We start from the raw sequence: 22,368 nt of genomic DNA on the forward strand, positions 1-22,368 counted from the left end.
AACACATTCCTGCGGAGGGAGCTGGTAGGAACGTTGGGTTGCTCGGTCAATGGCCAGGGTCAACGGCGGCGTGGTGTATTCCGCAAATATGCCCGACTGTGAGGGCGGGCACAAGCCGGTGTGAGTAGGTTAAACGTTGAGTTTTATAAGGGCACCACGGGGTGACCAGCCCCTCCCCACCCACCCCCACCCTCCCCACCCAGCCCCTCCCTCCCTACCCAGCCCCTCCCTGCACGACGGACGGACACAATAATCCCATGTGGGCTGGTGCAACCAGGAGGTTCCTACTAGTATTATTTTCTTGATGTCGCTGCACCATTACTCAGTATCCAGCCTGGTGACAGATATCGCCTGAAGGCCCTGGAGCTATCTTACCAAGTAAGGCCCACCGAACTCTGTAGCTCTTCTCAGAAGTGACCTGGGCCACAAATAATAACTCAACGAAGTGGCTTACCACGTGGAAATTTATAGCAGCCAAATACTCTTAAACGCACGTTGGTAAATGGAGAAAAATCCACGTGATCACGGGGAGAACATGCAAACTCCAAATACACAGGCGTCAGGCATGGGATGGAACCCACGACCTCCTGTACACCAGGCAAGGCAGTTAACAGACATCGAGCCCCCCCCCCGTATGTCTGTTACAACTTTGACAATAAGTCACCGTCAATTTAACACGTAGGCTTTCGCGACCAATATTATTCATATAGTTTTTTGGGTCAGATCGCGTTATTTATAAGTGTGTCGTAACCCTCCACCACCCGACACAGCCTAATAGTAAAAAATGTGTCACATTTTTCAAAGGACAAAATAATTCACTTCTTTAGCCCAACGGTGCTGTTGATTCTCTCTTCAGCACATCGGTGGGCTAAAGAAGTGAATTATTTTGTCCTTTGAAAAACGTGACAGATGTTTTACTATTTGGCCGTGTCGGGTGGTGGAGGGTTACGACACATTTATAAATAACGCGATCTGACCCAAAAACCTATATTATGAAAAAGTCACCGTTTCAGTCGTCTTCCCCGATTAAAGATGTTTGACAATGCCAGGGCTGAGCCTGCTTTGTATTTGAATGCGAGACTGCATGGCGAGCGCGAGAATGTGGACGGTTGGGGCTGTCTGCGGGATGGCAAGGAGTTGGCAGTACAAGCATTGGATTTCGAATTTTGTCCCTCCATAATGCTAAGAATGATGTTACCAGATTGACAATTCTCTGAAGGGGAACAATAAAAAACGATTTTGGAAACATATTAAGCCCCCTAATGTATTATAACCTGGCCTTTCTATTTGTGTTGTAAATGTGGAGTTGAACTTTCTAGACAAAGTATTCGATCAACAAACCTATAAAAAGATTACGTAGGTATACTGCACTGCACATCACACTTTATTCGTACAACATGACAACACAACAAACAAACGTTCCCAATTCAAGCAAGGGTGATTGTGTGATTGAAATGGGCAGAGCGATATCACACAGCACGTACAACTCTGATTGGTGAAACCAAACCACGTGGACATTACTGCAGCTCAAGCAAGGTACATCCCATCTTTTGCACAAGGGTCAGTCAATGCGCACCACAGCAGAGGACATTAGGTCAAAGTATTGAATGCATCCGAGCGGAATATTTTTTTTTAATACACGGTCGGTGTTTGCACAGGATGCGGCGTGAATTGAGCACTTTCTAATTGGCGACGTGCTCGCACGAACTATGATACGACAATGTCAGACCACGAAATATACTGAAATGCTAGGAAACGTTGCACAAGATTACCGGTGGCATCGACAGCGGGATAAAGTTGGCTCCGAGCGCTCCGCATTGCACGCAACTAAAAGCACACCAAGCAAACCTCACGTCAAAATGACACAGGCGTCGTGTTGTTAATGGAATAAACGCCTCGACACCATTTGCACCGCTGAAGAGAAAACACGTGTGGTCAAGGCAGGCGAGTGACAAGACGACATCGTTGCTCGGCATGTTGGATGGGACGAAGCGCATCGCAGGCATCTTTTGAGATCCCTTTTCAAGCAGCACTTAGGGCAGCTACACCAGGAAGGACTTTACCTGTAGAAATACAGACAAAAGAGAAACAATGACATTTCGTATTAGCCTTCGGCAGACCGCTTGGGCAAGTGCTGTAAGCGAGCATCTATGAAGGGCAGTACGGCACACGAAGGGGTGGGTAGCCAGCACCATGCCCGGCCGCCTTTGTCTCCCACAGTGCTGATGTTAAAAGATCACTGGGAACTCATTAAAGGCTCAGTAGACCTAGGGGAGGCCCAGGACTGGTTCAAATATTCGCCACTGTCATTGGTTGTGAGCAGGAATTGAACTCGGGTTACTGGGTGCATAGCGCAGCGCGCTAACCACTAACACTGCCACTCCCCTGTTGAAAAATAACCACACAGAAATGCAAGCTATAAAGCTTCATAGTTTCACGGTTAACATTGTTTAAACACATTCCTGCGGAGGGAGCTGGTAGGAACGTTGGGTTGCTCGGTCAATGGCCAGGGTCAACGGCGGCGTGGTGTATTCCGCAAATATGGCTGACTGTGAGGGCGGGTACAAGCTGGCGTGAGTAGGTTAAACGTTGAGTTTTATAAGGGCACCACGGGGTGACCAGCCCCTCCCCACCCAGCCCCACCCCTCCCACCCCCCACCCAGCCCCACCCAGCCCCTCCCCACCCAGCCCCTCCCTACCCAACCCCTCCCCACCCTCCCCTCTCCACCCCTCCCATTTTTGGATGCACGACGGACACAATAATCCCCTGTGGGCTGGTGTAACCAGGAGGTTCCTACCAGTATATCTTCGATCAAATGTCAAAGTTAACGACTTGGAATCATTCAAATGATCATAAAAGGACTCGTCTGAAGAACAGCCACTGCCCAAAAGAAGAAATTGTATCGGACTGATTTTTTTCTCTCCGAATTACTATCTTTAGCCATGTAATCCAGACAATTGGGATCCATGCCAGAGCTAAAATCGGTGGAGGTGGAGATGGTCGAGTTACCACGAACAGGGCACTGCCAAAGGCAGCGTTTGCTGAAACAAGCATGTCTCAAGGCATCTTGTTGGCCTGGTCCCACCAGGAATGGAATTAGTAATATAAAAAAAACACGCTTTAATGAAATGTACCGTACTAGTAATGGAACTCCACGACTCCAGGAAGTGACCCTGAAGCTTGCCATAACGCAAGGGACCGTGGTGATTTACAGCCAACGTGAGTTTAGCGTGGACAATTAGACCCAAGCCGAAACATAACATATAATAAATAATGTTTTAAAATGTTTTTTTTATGATAGAATATAGTATTGTCATCAGTATGACATAAGTATACCAAGTTTGCAGTCGATACCACATTGAGAAGTGGGATAAAATTGAGTTACAAGATTTGAGGATACAACAACGACAGACAGAGCGAGTTAAATAAAAGCGTGTAAAAAAAACCTGCATGCTCAGACTTGGGTATTTCCACAACTGTCTACCAGGATTCAATGAACAAACGAAGCCAACCAAACCCCCCCACACATCCTCCATCACCTCCACATCCAATGCTGCCTCACATCAACTAACACAACCCCATGTCTTCTTCCCCTGCCCACTCTTCAATGACGACGACTCAAAGGCAATCTCCACCACGCCCCCTATGCCACAACCACTCCATCTCACCTCAACAACCTCCACCGCTGTACGGTATCCTCCTCGAGCAGCATAAGTCAACTCCTGTTCACTTCACCCAGCTAAATGTCCACTCAGTCAATGCTGAGCCACTTCTCGCCCACTACAATCTGCAAGAAGGGCACCTTTTGGCCATCGTCTGCCTGAGAAACCCAATGAGCTCCCATGCAGCCATTCCTCCCGGCTACCACCCAGAGCGTGCTTGTGCCTATTCAGGGTGGTGGAATTTCATCACCTTCATTCAAGGCTTAAAATTCTCCATCGCAAATGTGCCAACTCACGCACCTCTTTTGAGCAGCTCTCCCTTCACTGAACCCCATCCAATTCCAAACTGGCTACAGTTTAATTCTAGATTTGAAGCTTTCGTGATTGCAATGATTCATACTCTTAGTTCTTTCGGTAAAGTCACGTAGGTAAAAAATTGAATTAAAATAAAAACATATATTTTTTTTTATTAATTTTAATTTCATTTTTTACCTACGTGACTTTACCGAAAGAACTAAAAGTATGGCTACAGTCTATCGTCTGTCGCCGCTTCTAGCCTTCCTCGATCCCGAGGGCTGGTTGCGGCATGGACTCTCCTACGCCACAGGGCTCCGTTTTCTGGCAGTTCCTGCGAGGAGCCGTCCCACACCCGAGCCCTGCCCAGGCAACAACAGCGACATCGAGTCCGAGTTCTTCTGGGTTCTGTCTTGCCATCGCTTTCTTGGGACCGAGCCTCGAATGACCATCTTTGTCCACTGTCCACTCAAGCCAAAGCCAAACCCAAACTTTGTCCGACTTTCCTCATCTCGCATTGACCTTGGGTCCTCTCCTCTCCACTTGTCAAGCTCACCTTCCAGCAGCTCCAAGCTTGCACCTCCACCGGTGCTGACATGGCTGACCTTATCCTCCGTGTCCCACTTGGCACAGCACGTGGCCGTGTCACCTCCACCTGCCCATCAACACGGGTAACGGCAGAGCAGGTGAGCGCGAGGGGACAGGCGGGGGGCACGGGGGGCAGCAAACAATGTGAACACGGGGTGTTCTGTAAGGCCGTGAGGCTACATTGGAAATGTCTTATCGATGACACCACAATTAGTTTATTTTAATATGTTGTTTTAAACAGGTGAGAAACAAAATCAACTTGAAACTTGCGTCACTTGAGGAAGCATGAGAAAACATTCACTTGACTTGATGTATGAAACTATTTTATTTTACCAGGTAAGGCCTACTGAGCTGTATAGCTCTTTCAGAAGCGACCTGGCAACTAATGATGTCTCAACTCAGTGGCTTATTATTCTAAATATAGAGGGAAAAAAACAGAGGACCCGGAGAAAAAGCCACACTCTGTGACGAGGCATTATATAGAGAGAGAGGGGGGGGCAGAGAAATTAGCATGTCAATGAGAGCGGCAGGGGGAGAGAAATGTTTATTTCTAACGCACCGATGATGGTGATGCAGCCAGACTTGGTGACCTCCACGACCTTGTCCATGACGGCTTTGGTGCCGCCCTCAAACTTGGCGAACTCGAACACGCCCACGGGCCCGTTCCACACGATTAGACGTGCTCGCCCAATCGCATCCGTGAACTTGGCCACGCTCTCTGGTCCGCAGTCCAGGCCCTGAATACAAAACCCACACCGATCGGTGACGCCGCCAACTTTCACGGCTGTCAAGTACACCTTGGCAATGTTCAACACACACGGCAGGATTGTTGAATTTGTCCAAAGGGGCTCCTCCCACCCCCCCCCCCCCGAGCTTCGTAGCCTAAAGCTTAGCAGAGTTTCAAGCGACTTTATGGACACTTGACGGCAAGCGCGACACATACGTACGGAACGCATGCTTCTGTGGTGAATGAATTATCCATTGAACACGTTTTTTTATACGGGGTTGCTCAGGGCGGCTCAGAGGTCAGAGCACTGAGCCCAGCACCGCTGAGATCGTGCGTTCAAAATGGTTTCGGCCACTGCCTGCGATTGAAACCGGGAATCCTCAAGTGTCGAGAGTTTTAGCCCCCGCTCACCAATAATTGTTTTTTGGCAAAATCCCTGCTCTGGGAATTCCGCAACAACCGTTTTGACAAGCGACGATCCGACATCACATCATAATCAGATTATTTTATTCATACTGGAGGAATTCGATGAGCTATGGACGCTCCCTTTCACGTGTAGGGGTGTTACGGAGGGGCTGTTATAGAATGGGATCAGAAAGAAACACAGTGGGCGTGGCTATGTCGGTGCACGGGGAGGTGCTCCCAGCGACGTCCGCATCGGGCAGCCTGGGGGGCTGACTCGGAGCTGGGATCCCCCGGGGCCCCACCCCTCAGCGGGGGTTTTGGTATAAAAGGGGATGAGCCGGAGGGCTCAGGGAGAGATGTTGAAGATAACCAGTGAAGGCTGAAGATCGTCGTAGATAGAGCCCTGGACTCCCCTGGATCGCCGCCCTTATCAGGGCCGAACAGGATCGAGCCAGCGGCGTGGTCCCGAGAGCCAGAGCCGGTGCTCTTGTAAGAGCTGGTCTGGGACTCCGGGTACCGTGAGCCCGACTTACCAGTGTCGGCTAGCTAGCCTCCCCTAGCCCGTTAGTGGAGGACCCAGGGGTAGGCTAGGCGTAGCTAGAGAGTGTATCCCCAGTGAGACGGGTGAGGGGGCCGATACCCCCTCCAGGGTTGTATGTCAGTGTTGTGCTGTACCGACACGGAATAAATACGTGTGCCTCCAAACCCTGGCGTCCAGTCTCCTGGAACATCATTACACACGGATTGTGGTGCAGGCTCGCGACGTACCATCCACCCCGCGGGGATGCCGGTCTTCAGCGTGGCGGTGCCCGTGGTGGCGTTCTCGTCAAACTTGTCCGCCGTGATGAAGTCGGTGGGCAGGGTGATGGTCACCTTGTTCTTCTCCGCCTTGGCCATGAGGTCGCGCACTATGCCCGCCCCCTCCTCGTCGAACAGCGACCCGCCAATCTGGCGCAAGCACGCGGGGGCGACGAGTCACACGGGCAACGAGAGCTGGAGCTCTCCCGCTCGGAGGACGGATCTCGTCCCGTCCCAAGTCTCAACGCGGAGAGGCCTGGTAAGCGCCTTCGATGAGCGCGGTCGGCTACGTACGGTGCGAAAGAAGTTCCAACGAGAGCTCATTCACAACGTTGCAACTGCAGATGGTGCCCTGCCGTTTAAGAATACGTGCCAACCCTCGATCAAGTGAAAATAAAAAAAGAAAGGATTTTACAATCCGCAATCAATCGTTGAGAATTGTACAATTATAGGAAAACAAATCAAACCGTATGTCAAGCTGATTAAACAAATAAATGAATGCATCGGTCATTCATACGTTCTGTGCGTACTATAAAAACTTACGCCACGGGGCGTGTCACAGCTTGAGACTCGATACATGAACATAGCCCCTCCTTCCTCACCGCTCCTTCCTCACCACTCCTTCCTCACCACTCCTTCCTCACCACTCCTTCCTCACCACTCCTTCCTCACCACTCCTTCCTCACCACTCCTTCCTCACCACTCCTTCCTCACCACTCCTTCCTCACCACTCCTTCCTCACCACTCCTTCCTCACCACTCCTTCCTCACCACTCCTTCCTCACCACTCCTTCCACACCACTCCTTCCTCACCACTCCTTCCACACCACTCCTTCCTCACCACTCCTTCCTCACCACTCCTTCCTCACCACTCCTTCCTCACCACTCCTTCCTCACCACTCCTTCCTCACCACTCTTTCCTCACCACTCCTTCCTCACCACTCCTTCCTCACCACTCCTTCCTCACCACTCTTTCCTCACCACTCCTTCCTCACCACTCCGTTGCTACACCGCGGGTAACGTCAACCAAGGTGACCTGGCGATTTCCAGCTGGACCCCTCAATCTCGTTTTCTCCGGGTACTCCGGTTTCCTCCCACGCATATAAACGCTCACACTATTCGGCCGAAAACATCTTCGTATACGGAGGACCGCAGAGCTTGGGTGCAAATGCTGGTGCCGTCTCGCTGCCTGGCCGCTGCCTTCCCCGCTCGTGCGCGGTGGGGCTCCTCGTGCCTCCGAGTCGTTCGTTCCCATTTTTTTTTACAACTCCTTTTTGTGCTTAGTTATCCTTCCCCGCACCTGCGATGAGCACGGTTGGCTACGTACGGCGTGAAAGAAGTTAAACATGAGTACACACAAGTACTCTCTTCAAGGGCGAGCACAAATGTGCGCACGTAACAAGTCAAAATGATTATAATTAATCCTTTCATCTTCTTGGTTCTTATTATGTTTTATTTTTATTATTTTACGACGTCGTGAGAATTATTTTATTATGTTTTATTTTTATTATTTTACGACGTCGTGAGAATTATTTTATTATGTTTTATTTTTATTATTTTATTACTTCCCTTCTACGTGACCTTACCGAAAGAACCAAGAAGATGAATCCCTGCAGTCACGAAAGCTTTAAATCGAAATTCATTCATCCTTTGTTAGAGAAAGACGCCTGAGTGCACACACACCTCCATGTTGTGCAGGACTTTGAGGAAGGTGTAGGCCATGCCCCCACCCACAATCATCTCGTCCACCTTGTCCAGCAAGTTGTTGATCAGCTGAATCTTGTCCTTCACCTTGGCCCTGCTCAGGTCATGCAACAGATGCATTGCAAGCGTTACTCTCCCCATCAAAACGCTTCACATTTGCCGGTTTAAACACGAGGGGGACGCAATAAATAGATGAGCGAATAGGCGAGCGTGTGCACCGCTCTGATCTACGGTTTCACAACTGCACGCAAAGTACACTATGGGAACCTCATTTGCCAGTAAAAATATGATAATTGGTTTTTTACCCTTCTATCTGGCAAATGAGGTTCCCATAGTGAAGATGCTTGCCCCGAGCTCTCATACTCTGGTGGTGCATTGTCTTTGAGTAGTGCGCCTTTTGGCGTCATCTGGTCCAACCCATGTGAGACTCGGCTCTAAGGAAAGCTGTCTCGGGTGTGGACCAATCAACTTCAAGGACAGTGCACATTATCAGAGTTATGTTCTTTTGTTTGTATTATGACTGCAGGTATTGCGGTCTATGCAAACATGACTCCTTGTAAAAAGGTGTCAGTTTTGTTGCCAGATAGAAGGGTAAAAAAACAATTATCATGCACGCAAAGTGTTCAGAGGCGCGAAGATGGTGCACCAATTAAGCCACGGAGCGCGTTAATCGATCGTTCGCATCAGCGCGCCGCTCCTCGAAAGGTTATCGTTCGCCGTCACCAACCACACAATTCACATCGCTCAAATCGATGGCCGGGTCTGGCTCATTACCCTCCGAGAATGGCCAAGAACGGTCTCTCGGGCTTCTCCAGAGCCTTGGCAAAGTAGTCAAGCTCCTTCTTCATCAGGAATCCGGCCGCCTTGATGGGCAAGTCGCAGCCGACCATGGAGCTGGGGGAGAGAAAACACGAGCAGACCGCGATTCGCAAAACTCGCCCGAGAGGCTTTCACCCGCGTTTTGTCCGCGACCGCGCGGGAACGAGAAAAGGGGGGAAAAAAAAATCACTTTCGGTTGTCGTCCTTCTTGTTTTGAACTACGCACAATATCGATGCTGAGACGTCTAGCAGAAGTCGAGGCAAAAGATTACAGCGGAAGGGCAATTTGGTGGCGAGATGTTAACTACCTCGCCTGGTGCTTCAAATAAGAGTGAAAATTATGTTTATAACGCACATGCTGTCAGAAAATTGTGATGTAATATAATAATTGGGGCAGTTTGTTACTCTTAAAAATAATTCTCCATGCACTAAGTTGATGGGTGAAAGTAATATTTTTACTTTATTATTGCGATCCAATGTGTTAAACTATTATTTCGATCTTTGTTGCTATTTTCTAGTCTGTCAGAAAATGAAATAGACAAATTAAATGACCAACTATAAATCACAATATGATATTTTGCATAACTGATGATACGATTATCGTGGATCTTGAATCGTACGTTGTACCGCAGCAAGGCAGCATCCCTGGTGTCAGTCAATCAAGCGGTAATTTAATTTTACACGGCGCCTATTGCAACAAGATCGCCATCACCGTTTCCCAAAGAGGTGCATCGTGGTCCTGCGTCTTAGATCACCGTCAAAATAAAATTTGAGCATCAGCAGCAGTGATGCACAACTGCGGGCTGGTTTCGTCCTCAGGTCGGACTCATCAGCACGGTACAGTGTCACAATTGGTCTTGCTGCTGCAAAGTCGGATGCAACGTTTACAACACTTCGAGGAAAATCAACGGTGAAATTAACTCCCGGATATAATCTTGACTTGCGCGCGCGACATGTTAACACGACACGGACGCTGGCTCGCTCACTGCCAGTGATCGAGGCCCCCCCCCCCCCCCGCGTGACTCATGCCACGCCGCCTTTACCCGGGTGTGCGTTCACCCGGGCACACGTTCACCAGGGCGCACGTGCGGACGTACCTGTGCGCGCGATGGGCGGTGCCGAACGCGTCGTTCACGTAGATGTCTCCAAGCTTGGAGAGCGACGCTCGGAACTTCGCAACGGCGGCCGCGTCCGCTTTGATCTGCGAGCGCGGGAGGGGAAACAAGGTGCTGCTAACGTGGTGGTCTTCACTCAATTTGAGGGGGGGGTGGGCCCACTTTGGCCGAGAAGACATCTCAGTGCGAGGGCCGCCACACATTTGAATTGAAACCTTTGGGTTAGACAGCACGATGATGATGGTGGGGTGTTTTCACATTTGTGTATTGTCAGGGGCCGCACTAAGAGGCCACCAGGGACCCCGGGCCTTGCAATGAAGAACACCGTTCTAACACAACACCCACCACAGATCCTCCACCCACACACTCACATCTAACGGGCTCACCCGTCCGCCATCAGCCATCACATCGCACCCCTTGGACCAGGTGTAGGGGTGGCTTCCATGCTGCATTATGAACGCGGAAAACTGAGTTTGATTCCCGGCCATGGCGAACATGAGTCACGAGTGATATGTACAACTTATAATCATAATCACATTTTACGTAGCATCGTTCATGCAAAACTGCATCTCACAACCCTGTATAAGACAACAGCGAAAACATTTGACCACTGCACACCCAAACCAAGGTCCTTCCCCTGCACCTCTGATTAGCACGGTTGTCTACGTACTGTGCGAAAGAAGTTCAACATACATACGTACACACAAGCTGAACCACAATTACAGGGATGACTGCCGTATTGGGTGGGGGGCCGTCTCTTCCTCTGTACGCAACAGCCGGTAGCTTCTTCACAACCTTTGCACGAAGGCTTAACGGTGATGGAGCGTACCAGGTTCAGTTCAAGTGATGTGTTCAGTCGATCAATCGTTCTTTATTTTACGAGCCAATATCACCCTCCATACAGTGGGCATCGGTGCACACTACAGCGGAACGGAAACGGTCACAGGGGGCACACGGAGCAACAGGGGTGAAGACAGAAACCCGTCCACGACCTCAGCGGCTAATAACCAACTGAGCAAAGTAGATTGCGGCCGCACGCAAAATGAAGTGCTACCGGGTCTAACGAATAGCACGAGAAAAATAAGCGGTAAATAAAATAGTAATATTTTACGGGAATGCGAGTCTGAACAGATGCGTCTTGCACCGACCACGGAACTGAGAGACACTCGGCTCCTTTGTGACGTCCGGTGGCAGGGCGCCTCAGGTCATTTTTTTCCCCGCACGCGACTGAAATTATGTAAGTATGCAAATTATGCGAAAATAATAAAATAATTAAACGTGTGCGTGTGTGTTTCATGTTAATTAATTGTAAGTGTAATATGATCAATCGTACGTGTGATTAAATGTGTGATTAAAAGTATTACGTGAAAGTGTATGTCTATGATCTATGTGTGTATGTGTGTGTGTGTAGGAGTTCAGTGTCGTAGGTCTCTTCTTCCTTCTGCTCGAGACTTGCGTGAGTGTGTGTGCGGGCGGCGTGCGTCGCCCGCACACACACTCAGTCGAGGGCCTATTAACCTTTATTCCCCGTCTGTGTCGCCAAGGGTCCGCGCTTCTTATGCTCAAGTTATGTTTTGATATCCTGAGGTTGAAAATATAGCTAAGCTTGGAACTCTACTGCTGAACCTTTAAACCCCAGCCAGCTTGTAATGATTCACCGCCCTTGGCAGGTGCCACCCCCCCCCCCCCCCGTGTCGGTGCCACAGCGCTAAATGCAGATCTAAAAAAAAACCGATTCCATTAAAAATCGTCACAATCCCTCTTAATATAAGTTTTTAGAAAAGGCATATTTCCAACACTGCAAACCCAGAGCTACCCCGACACGCACGACTCACTGAGCAAGGCCAGAGAGGTGCCAATGGGCTAGTGGCGTAGACTGCAGGGGAGGAGAGGGGGGGGGGGGAGCCCACGCACCTTGTTCCCTGCGGCGTCTTTGCCTTTTCCCTCCTCCTCCACGTGGAAGCGCAGGTTCTCCAGCAGCAGGACGGAGCCGGTGGCCGGGTTGGCGCACGCCGCCTCCACCTCGGGCCCCACGCAGTCCGACAGGAACTGCACGTCCCTGCGTTCCGTCGCAAACAGGTACGGCACCGGCCGCGTAACTCTCACTCGATCGCAAACGGACAAAGAGTCGCGGCCGCAGCCTTAGCTACGGTCCGCTGCCCGGCGTTGCACTGCCGCCCTGTCTCATCGAAGCGATTGAACATTCCCTCCGTGATCACCCTTTAATTCAACGTGAACTCTCCCCCTGAATTTTCTCCGCTCCCTGGTTCACCGAAACCGTCGCATGATAAAAAAAAAAATATCCACTGGTGACGAATTCGAAAGACAACTTCAGTAATTCAGCCGAGGAACTTCAAGGGAGGCCCAGAACCCATTCAGATAATCGTCACTGGCTGGTGTTGGCCGTGAGCGGGAAACGAACTCGGGTCGCCGGGCTCGTAGGGAAACGCCCTAACCATTGCACTACTGCTCCCCACAAATAAAGAAACAAAGATAGAGATCCCCCGTATAGCCTTAACAGGCTGTTGGGGCAAGTGCTGTTAGCGAGCACCTATGAAGGCCGGCACGGCACACGAGCGGATGGGTGGCCAGCACCACGCCCGACCATCTTTTTCTTCCCAGTGGTGATGTTTACACAATGCACCAGGTACTCATTTGAGGCTGAGTTGACCTCGGGGAGGCTCAGGACCGGTTCAGACAATCGTCATTGGTGTTGGCCGTGAGCGGGAATCGAATTCGAGTCGCTAGGTTTGCACTAACTGGGCCACCACCGCTCCCCAAAAAACAAACAACAACAACAACCGCCATGCGCCACTAAGTGGCGGTGACGTCACCACGACGCTTGTGCCAGGCCATGTGCACCTTGAGGCCACGTGAAGTGTCGAACGCCCGCTGGCAGGAGGTCACGGGGCAGACCCAGGTGCCACGGGTCGACTGACTGAGATGACCGAGATGACTGGCTGATGCACCACCTGTGCCCCCTACTGTGCCAACTTGCTGTGCTTTAGACCCGGCGCTCCGCTCGTTGTTGTGGGCGTCGCTCCTCCGCCCTCCGTTGTTGTTGGAGGGCGACTGCCTCCAACTGCCCAGTAGCGTCCTTCACGAGCCTCCTCCACAGAGGCCGATCTTGACACCGCTGGTACCAGTAATCGGCAAGTCCACTCAGCTCCACGTCCTCCTGTACCACATCACTCCATCTCTTCTCTAGCCCGTGCCGCGCCCGTTTAGCCCCCTCGATCCGGGCCGAACAAAAGCTGTTTAGGCATGTGGTGACTGGGCATGCGGGCTACATGACCCAGCCAACGCAGCCACACAAAGACACACGCACACACACACAGAACCCCACCTTCCCAGCAGCTTCTTCAGCTCGGGCTGAACAGGTCCCAGCGAGTACTTGTCGGGCATGGGGACCCCGTCGGGACGGCCAAGGTGGCTCATGAGGACCACCGACTTGGCCCCATGATCCAAGCAGTACTGGATGCTCGGCACTGCCGCCTTAATCCTGGACGAGAGAGATCCCAGTCAAAACACGCGGCGACTTCACGGACGTGACTACGGTGTTAGTTTCTCGGTGTGTGCCCAAACACGAGCGAACCGAAACCTCCGGTACGGATACACGGAGGCCACTGGAGCTATGCACTTTTAAAATCTCGATTGGAAACGAAATTCTTTCGAACTGCTTTTAGTGTTTAGCTTGTTGTCCTTCCCTCGCACCCCCGATTAGCACGGTTGGCTACGTACGGTGCGAAAGAAGTTTGACATGCACAACTGGGAATAGGAACGCATTTTATTTCAGTTTGAAAATACCTATGGGGGTGGGGGGGTGGGGATCATTCGAACAATTGGCCAATTTTCAAAAAACAATTACACCGAAAAGTACTAAATTTTAATTTATAAACTGTTGCCACCCCCGCTACTGCGAAACCCTGCCAGGACCCTCCTGGAAAGCAGTCATGAGACTCGGTGAGGGTTTTCTGGGCAAACAAGCCGAGCAATGACAAGAATATTGACAGCGGAATGGTCTGGGGCTTTTCTTTCGCGTTCAGGGTTTCTTTCCCGTCGCGCGGCGTTAAATCGCACTCACGCGCTAAGCGCCGCGGCAAAAGTGCGGCAGGTGTTTGACGCCGGGATAAACTGTGCAACGACGGGTGATCGAAGGCGCGTGGGCACATTGCCGGACGGCGGTACGAGCGCGACTTGGTGGTGAACAAGCACAAGTAACGTAGACGACAAACTCAATCGTGCGACGAAGAAAGGCCATTGTACGAAACATTGCCCACTTTGCGTATTTTGTTTCCTTTTCAGGCCGCGCACGCACAGCGTTATTATTGACGAACGTGTCGAGTTTCTTTTCTGTCTTTTGCCATCTCACTCGTAGGTGCCGACGTCCGTACCTCGTTCACGCCACTCACGACCCATTCAAAAGCCTCGATGCCATGCTCATCGCAAAGGCATCGCAGTTTACTGTTACCGTGTCATATCGTAAGGAGTAGGTGGGAATTCCAAGGAACGGCAGCAGGGAGCGTGTGTGCTGCGTGCGAGCGAGTGACGCACAGCCATCCGGAGAGGGGAAATGAGCCAAGGGGTAGCGGTAGCTCCGATAGGACGACAGCGCAGCTCTTCGTGGCAATAGTTACCTTTGGTTGTTGGTGATCTCCTTCCCCTTCATAGGAACATTGAAGTCCACCCTGCAAAACAGGCAAACGCCGTCAAATCACAACACAGCCGATCCGGCGTGGCGGTCCGTACCAGGCTAGGTTTTCAACATCCACACATTGCCCCCCACCCTTGGCCGGCAGTCCAGTACTTAATGCAGGGTTTTTTAGGAGGTAAATAATCGAAAATAGAAATTAAGCACAGGTGGAAAGTTCCACATTCCCAGGCTGGTCTCCATGAACGACAACTACTGCACTGCCACCTTCCCACAAACCGAAAAGCAATGCTCCAGTCCACACACACGGTGGACATCCCAGCCAAGCCCAGAAGAGATATCGATGATAATCACCATGGTTTCATGAATTCTGTTTGCCGCAGAAAGACTCAACTCAAGACCCCCGCTCCGTGTGCCGAATTATAGCGAGCAGCATTTCCTGTAAAATAAAAAAACGCTTCTTGTGCTGCCAGAAGTGAATCATTCGACTGATTCTGCTAATTCTATGCGTTGGAGCAAATGAATCATGAAATGTTGAGTCATAGAGAGGTGATACTTTCCAATGTCAGCCACACTTTCTAAGCAAATAAGTTTGCGGGTTCGATCGCAACCTTGACGCCTGTACATTTGGAGTTTGCGTGTCTCTCTCCCCGTGGTCGCGTGGATTTTTCTCCGCGTCCTCTGGCGGTTTTTCCCTCCACATTTAGAATCAATGTGCGTTCAAGAGTATTTGGCTGCTATCAAATTCCACACTTCGTTGAGTCATCAATTGTGGCCAGGTCGCTTCTGAAAAAGAGCCACGTAGCTCAGTGGGCCTTACCTGGTAAGACACAAAATATTTCATCGTTTTTAGTTTTCATTATATAGGTGTAATTTAGCAAATGGGCAGGCTGACATTTAACACTGTTCCACCCTTTCATGATACAGTAATGGTTTTGAGCCCTTTGCCAATCCCCTGCTGGATTCAGGCCATGCAGGTGCTGCAGGTTATTTGACAATACTTCACCACGCAGGTAAGTACGGCTGTATAGGTGGGCAGCATTGTACAGCACGACAATGAATGGTTGCGGCACTGCCTTCTGCTGACACCGCAACCCCCTACGGCAGCCTGTAACACCATCCAGCCCTCCAGCCTGCCTAGTTGCCGCTGTCTGGCGCATTCTGGGCGATTTGGCCATCGGGGATGCCTCGCAGAATCAGAAATGTATTATCCAAGGAGATTACCCATTGAGCTTTCTGTACACAGTTATTTTTCAATGGTGACTCGGCCAGCAGACAGTCACAGTTACAAGAGTTATACAACAATTATTAGGCACGATATAAATAAAAATAAAGTAAATAAAACCAATTGATCTTACAAAACAATTATATGGATTCGCATTTGTGCTATTTCGACCTCAATAATGTATGTTTAAAAGAGTAGAGAGATGGCAGTGGTGATCGCCAGAGACGCGATCACCAGTTGGTTCCACAACTTTGTCGCAGCTACGACATCTAAGAATCTGATAAAAGTGCAGACCTTTGTGTAAATTGCCTTATAAAAAATGAATATCGCCCAATGACAACTTCTTCGTGCTTCCAGAGACATTAGCCCAGTCATGGAAAAGAGGTCACAGTGATGCGTCCTATCCGGGAGCATCCACTGCAAACAGGACCGTACTTTGCACCCACGTCCCCACGCGTGCTATTGCCAAAACGGCTCCACGCCAAAGCAACGCGGGCAAATTCCTGCGCGGGCTCGAGTTACTCGAGATGCAAGGCAGGGCTAGTAGGGAGGGCTGGACAGGGCTTGGCAGGGTAGGGCAGGGCAGAACTAGTTGGGCTGGGCAGGGCTCGGCAGGGCAGGGATGGGCGGCTCCCTGAAATCCCCTGCGGTTTGAGGACGTGCACCGCTACACGCAGCTCCGGTGACCTTACTTATTTATTCCAGTCATGCGAGCGCAGCACAACGCAAGGGCAAGCGGTTCATACAAGGGGAACGAACCACCTGCCACCTTGCTAACGTTGTGAAGTGATATTACGGAGAACTATGAAGTAGGTTCATTGAATTCAGCAATAAGGCCAAGCCTACGTTGGTCTGGACATATACGCATATGGTGCAGTGGCAGCGCCCGGGTTTCTCACACCGCACTCTGAATCTGGCCATCTGAGTTTTGATTCCCAGCCAGCGGCGGAGTGGACATCCGAATCAGTTCTGCCACCCCTCCACCTCCCCCCCAACCTTCAATGCTGACTGACTGGCGTGGTGCAGTAGTCAAGCGACCACGATGACTGAAATGATGTGGCAGAGGCCTTCTTTCCAGCAGTCGATTGACAAAGGTTGAATACTGTTTGTTATCCAAGGTCACTTGTTACAGTATCGCTTAAGGTCAGTCTACCCATCGGCAAAGTGATGCATGTTTATATGTGGTTGGACTGCTCGAGGAGCCGTGCACAGCCGATAATTTACACCCGTGGACTGACCGCGCGTGGACCAGTGCACACGAACGGTCGTCAACGATCAGACCAAGTCGATAACGACGGACACAAAATGAACGAGCGGGTGTGGCGACGCCTATGGTCGCGAAACTCCCGCGACCAAAACGATGTGGGGAGGACGGCCTCCATCTCGCAGCAGATTGGCACCGCGCTCGCTAAAGACCCGTGGTTTTTCGGCGGTGGCCGCGGATGACGCAGTACCGTCATGTGCAATTTTATTGACGGACTGCGTGTCGTTGTCTTGGTTTGGTCTGGGACTGTTCTTGTTGCTGTTGTTTTGCTGCGACGTCGGAACGAGTCCACTCCCAGAACCGGCAGGCCGGAACTCTCGCTCTCCGCTGCTTTTATTCTACTCGGCGCAGCCTGGCTCCGCCCTAGCCGCGCCTCCCTTCTCGAACATACTAGATGGTTCCAGGGGCCTCCCCTTGCCCCAATTCCTCCGCCCTGCCGGCACACACAGCCGTGTATGTGCTCGACGGCGTGTGCACTGTCCACCGCAGCAGTCGGCGCTGTGTCACTACACATGTACAGCCTTCCCTACTAGATGAGGGAGTTATTTCTCGCCATGCTTCATGACGTTGGTGAGTGTAAGTTGAAGGTGGGGACCGTTGATATGATGAGCATCGAAGTACAGTACAGAACAATTCCATTTGCTACACTGTCCACTCTGTATCAACCAGCCATGCATGGTGATTGCCCATCCAAACATGAAATCCAAGTTTAAAATCTGCCAAGCTTCCAAATTCTGTCGCATTCCTGGCGGTGGCCGGGGGGTCAGCAGCCTGCGGCAGCTTAGCCAAGTGGCGTGCGGTGACTCTTTAAGGGACTGCAGTGGCGGCTCTGGAAATTCGAAAATAAAAAATGTCTCTTTTTGTTATTTTGGTTGCCAATCCATGACCGTGGAGTCCAGTTCACCATGGGAGTCCAGTTCACCATGGGAATCGAGTTTACCATGGGAGTCCAGTTCACTATGGGAGTCCAGTTCACCATGGGAGTCCAGTTCACCATGGGATCGAGTTCACCATGGGAGTCCAGTTCACCATGGGAGTCCAGTTCACCATGGGAGTCCAGTTCACCATGGGAGTCCAGTTCACCATAGGAGTCCAGTTTACCATAAAAGACCAGTTTCACCATGGGAATCCGGTTTACCATGGATCAGGGTTCGGCAACCTGCGAATCAGTAGCCGCACACGCGGCTAATTAAGGACCACCCTCTCATATTCACCACCATGCATTGCGGCTCTTGAGATGTTGCGGATTTTCTTCTAATTTTTACCCAATCCGAAAACAAAAATGCCCCTCCTTGTCATTTTTGGTAGCCGACCCCCACTGGGGCTACACGCCGATTCCATGCCGGTGCTGCAGACTGTACAACATGCTCGTGGGATGCATGTGGTTTTTCACAAGTGGGGTAACGGGTGTCCAGAGGGTGTCCTGTCGAAGCCACCCACTGTAGGAATATTTTCAGGTTGATTCATGACCGAATCACTTTGAAACGTGCCCAATCTCGTCAGATCTCGGACCCTAGGCAGAGTTGATGATCATGGACAGTGATTGATGGGCGCCCAACACCCCAGTGAAGCCATGCTATATAAGGGGCCGTCCATAAAAGACATCACGCGATTTTGGACGATTTTTGACCCCCCCCCTCGTCACACGGCGTCACAAAAAGTCAGACCCCCCCCTCAAATATGACGTCACAAAGCTCTGCCCCCCCCCCCAAAATAAAACATGCTTCAAATCGCTTTAAACTATTGTCATTGTAGTGCGCATTTAATGTGGCGCTGTACCCTGATGTTGTAGGAGAAAACCTTTATTGAAAAGTCTATTCAATTAAGTAGAACGTGTTGTCTATATTTATTTAAAGTTGCGCATTTTGATGTGACGTCACATTTCTCAAACCACCCCCCCCATCGTCACACATCGTCACAAATGTCTGACCCCCCACCCCCCCAAGGTGCGTGACGTCATTTATGGACGGCCCATAACTAATGTAGCTCATGGGTGGAAAAAACCCGATTTTTCCAGCGGCAGGCATCGGGTTTTTTCTTTACTACAATTAAACCCGATTTCTGGGAATTAAAACCTGGTTTAATGAATACGAAACTCTGATAGGCTTAGGCTGCTTCCTCGTCGGTGCTGCTATCGTACTCGGGGCCACGAAAATAAATTGTCACGCACAACGAGTCTGTGTGCAAAATGTCAGCTCGATTGGATCACGGGAAGTGGGTTAAAAAACGACCGAAAGATTTGCACGGTCGTAAGCGCGCAAGCAAGCAAGTGAACTTAATATAAAGGATTTAAAAACCAGACTGTGCCACCCTTGACGTTGCACCAGGGTATGGCAATACGCGTTAAATCGGCTGCCGTGGTCGCAGCAAAAATCCATCGTTGTGCTGCACTTCTATGCTCGCGCCCACGTCTCATGCTCGGGCGGCCTTGTCGGAGAGGTTGACGCGCGGTTCGTGCGGGCTTTGGTCTTGGGAGGTCCTCAAGCAGCAGTGGATTGACGAGGTCGCTACTTGCTGTGTGCGTGTGTATGTTTGTTTAATAAATAGGCGCACGCGTGCGCAATGGGTGCAGAGGGGGGCGGGGGGGGGAAGTGAATCAACTGGCGCAGTGGTGCCGAGCAGCCATGCAAAGTCATTCACTTGTCCATACATCCAACGTTGGGCCCCCCTCCACGTGTTCATTCATCCAACGTTGCCCCCCCCCCCCTTGTTAATTAATCCAACGTTGGTGGGCCCCCCACTTGTTCAATCATCCAACGTTGGTGCCTCCCCCCCAACGTTTCATGCTCATTTGGGATGCGCCTTCCACGTAGCGAGCGCGCCGTCCACCAAATATGCAACGTTGACCCAACGTCCTGCCCAACGTCCTGCCCAACGTTGGGCCCCAACGTTCGGGCAACGTTGCCGCAACGTTCGTCCCGACGTTTCATGTTTTTTTTGCAGAGTTGCCGCGCCAACACCACGCCCCGCCTCCCTTCTGAATTGAAGACAAGTCTGCACCCCCCCCCCACCACCCATTCTTATTCTTCCTCCTCTTTAAAGCCGCGTTAATACTAAAGCCTCAAACGCTTTCAAAAATAAAAAAAATCATCGCCATCGATGCGGAAATGGGCGGACGGACCGAAGGGAAACAATCCCCTCGAGGAATGGCAACGCCGCTCGACGCATTATTCACAAACCAGCCACGGGTCGTGGGCTGTGAACCGGTAACCGGTCGAGAGAACCGATAACCGAGAGGGGGATTTTCTGGGGGAGGGGGGGGGGTCCGTCAACTTCCAGAGACGGCGACCTCGTTGCTGACCGTCGCATTCCACGGCTCTCCGCTTTTAAAATGTCAATGTTTATTAATAGGCGCCTCCGTTAATATTAGTGCGAATCGATCTATTTTTACATAGAATGTTGGGACAGCGCCGTTAACGGGGGTAATGTAAGAACTGTTACTGTAAAACCCCATCACTCAGATTTGACACTTGAAGCTTATGGCGGTCACTCCGGGGCAAACCATCAAAAGACTTAAAACATTGGACAGCATCACGGACATTGTGTGTGCTATGTGGTGTCCCAACGTTGGGCCAAACGTTCGGGCGACGTTGACGCAACGTTCGGCCGACGTTCTATGGTGACCCTCAGTGGTCCCTGAAATAAAATAAAACAATTCAATTGCCACTTTGTATTATTTGGTTACCGCATAATAAGCATCAGGTCAACCTGGAGGGCGAGATCGGTTGACGATCGCCCATCAAGTCCCATGGGTTTGGCTGGCACCACGCCCCACCCCGTCCGCCTTTGTCTTCCCCAATGACGTCACAAAGACAAAGCTCCCCCAGCTGCCAGCGACTCGCCCAGACTGTGCAGCAGCAAGGCCATTGAAGTGTCGGCACACGTGGGGTGGCCAACACCCACCACGCCAGGACCGCCTTTGTCTCTCCCCTCCCACCCCCCCGTGGCGACGTTTTACACCGCACCCGTAACCGGGGTAGCTCGTTTGAGGCCGAGTCGACCTAGGGGGGGGGGAGACCCGTGAACCGGTTCGGGTGATCGTTGTGGGTGGTTGTTGGGTGGCCGTGGAGCGAGAAATGGAAGCAGCGGGGGGTGAGGGGCACGGGGTTCGTAGCGCTCCGCCACAGAGACAGACGCAGACACACACAGACAGACACAGAGACAGACACAGACAGACAGAGACAGACGCAGACACACAGAAACACACAGACATACAAAGAGACAGACACAGACAGACGCAGACACACAGACAGACAAAGAGACACACACAGAGACAGACACACACAGACAGAGACAGACAGAGACACACACAGACAGAGACAGACAGAGACAGACGCAGACACACAGAGACACACAGACACACACAGACAGAGACAGACAGAGACACAGAGACAGACAGAGACACAGAGACAGACAGAGACAAACAGACACACACAGATACACAGACACACACAGAGACACACACAGAGACACACAGACAGAGACAGACACACACAGAGACAGACAGACACAGACAGACAGACATAGAGACACACAGACAGACACAGAGACAGACACAGACGCACACAGACAGACACAGATACACAGAAACACAGACACACAGAGACACAGACAGACACACAGAGACACAGACAGAGACACAGAGACACACACAGAGACACACACAGAGACACAGAGACACACAGACAGAGACAGACACACACAGACAGACACACACAGAGACACACACAGACAGACACACACAGACAGACACACACAGACAGACACACAGAGACAGACACACAGAGACAGACACACACAGCGAGACACTCACCGCATGAGGATGCGCTTCCCCTTCACGTCCACCTTGTCGATGGTCACCTTGTTGAGAGACATCTCGCGTCGCGAAACCTCCTTCGCTTCGTGAAGCCGCTCTGTGTCTCTCTCTCTGTGTCTCTCTCTCTGTGTCTCTGTCTCTCTGTCTGTGTCTCTCGCTCCCACTGCCTTGCGCGCTGTAGCCAGAGACGACGACGATGGTGATGGAGGAGGATGGAAGAGGGTGGTGACGATGGCGAGGAAGCGACGACAGAGAGAGGAGGAGGAGGATGGAGCTGGCCGAGTCACCTTGAAGCCGGTG

At 51.1% G+C, this 22,368-nt stretch overlaps 1 protein-coding gene across 1 annotated transcript; it reads right to left on the minus strand.

Moving 5' to 3' along the window:
• Positions 1–1,366: 1,366 nt before the first annotated feature.
• Positions 1,367–22,368, minus strand: LOC144736321 (phosphoglycerate kinase-like). Its single transcript, XM_078618982.1, has 11 exons — positions 22,066–22,368; positions 14,750–14,800; positions 13,459–13,614; positions 12,027–12,171; positions 10,095–10,198; positions 8,953–9,072; positions 8,158–8,272; positions 6,446–6,625; positions 5,105–5,282; positions 4,514–4,612; positions 1,367–2,063 (listed from the first exon to the last, which is right to left on the minus strand). Exons 1-11 carry the CDS (start codon positions 22,125–22,127, stop codon positions 2,023–2,025), a joined length of 1,251 nt encoding a protein of 416 aa, XP_078475108.1. The 5' UTR covers positions 22,128–22,368; the 3' UTR covers positions 1,367–2,022.

The sequence above is a fragment of the Lampetra planeri genome, chromosome 60 (assembly GCF_965212315.1).
Source record: "Lampetra planeri chromosome 60, kcLamPlan1.2.h2, whole genome shotgun sequence".
In the NCBI taxonomy this organism is placed as follows: domain Eukaryota; kingdom Metazoa; phylum Chordata; class Hyperoartia; order Petromyzontiformes; family Petromyzontidae; genus Lampetra; species Lampetra planeri.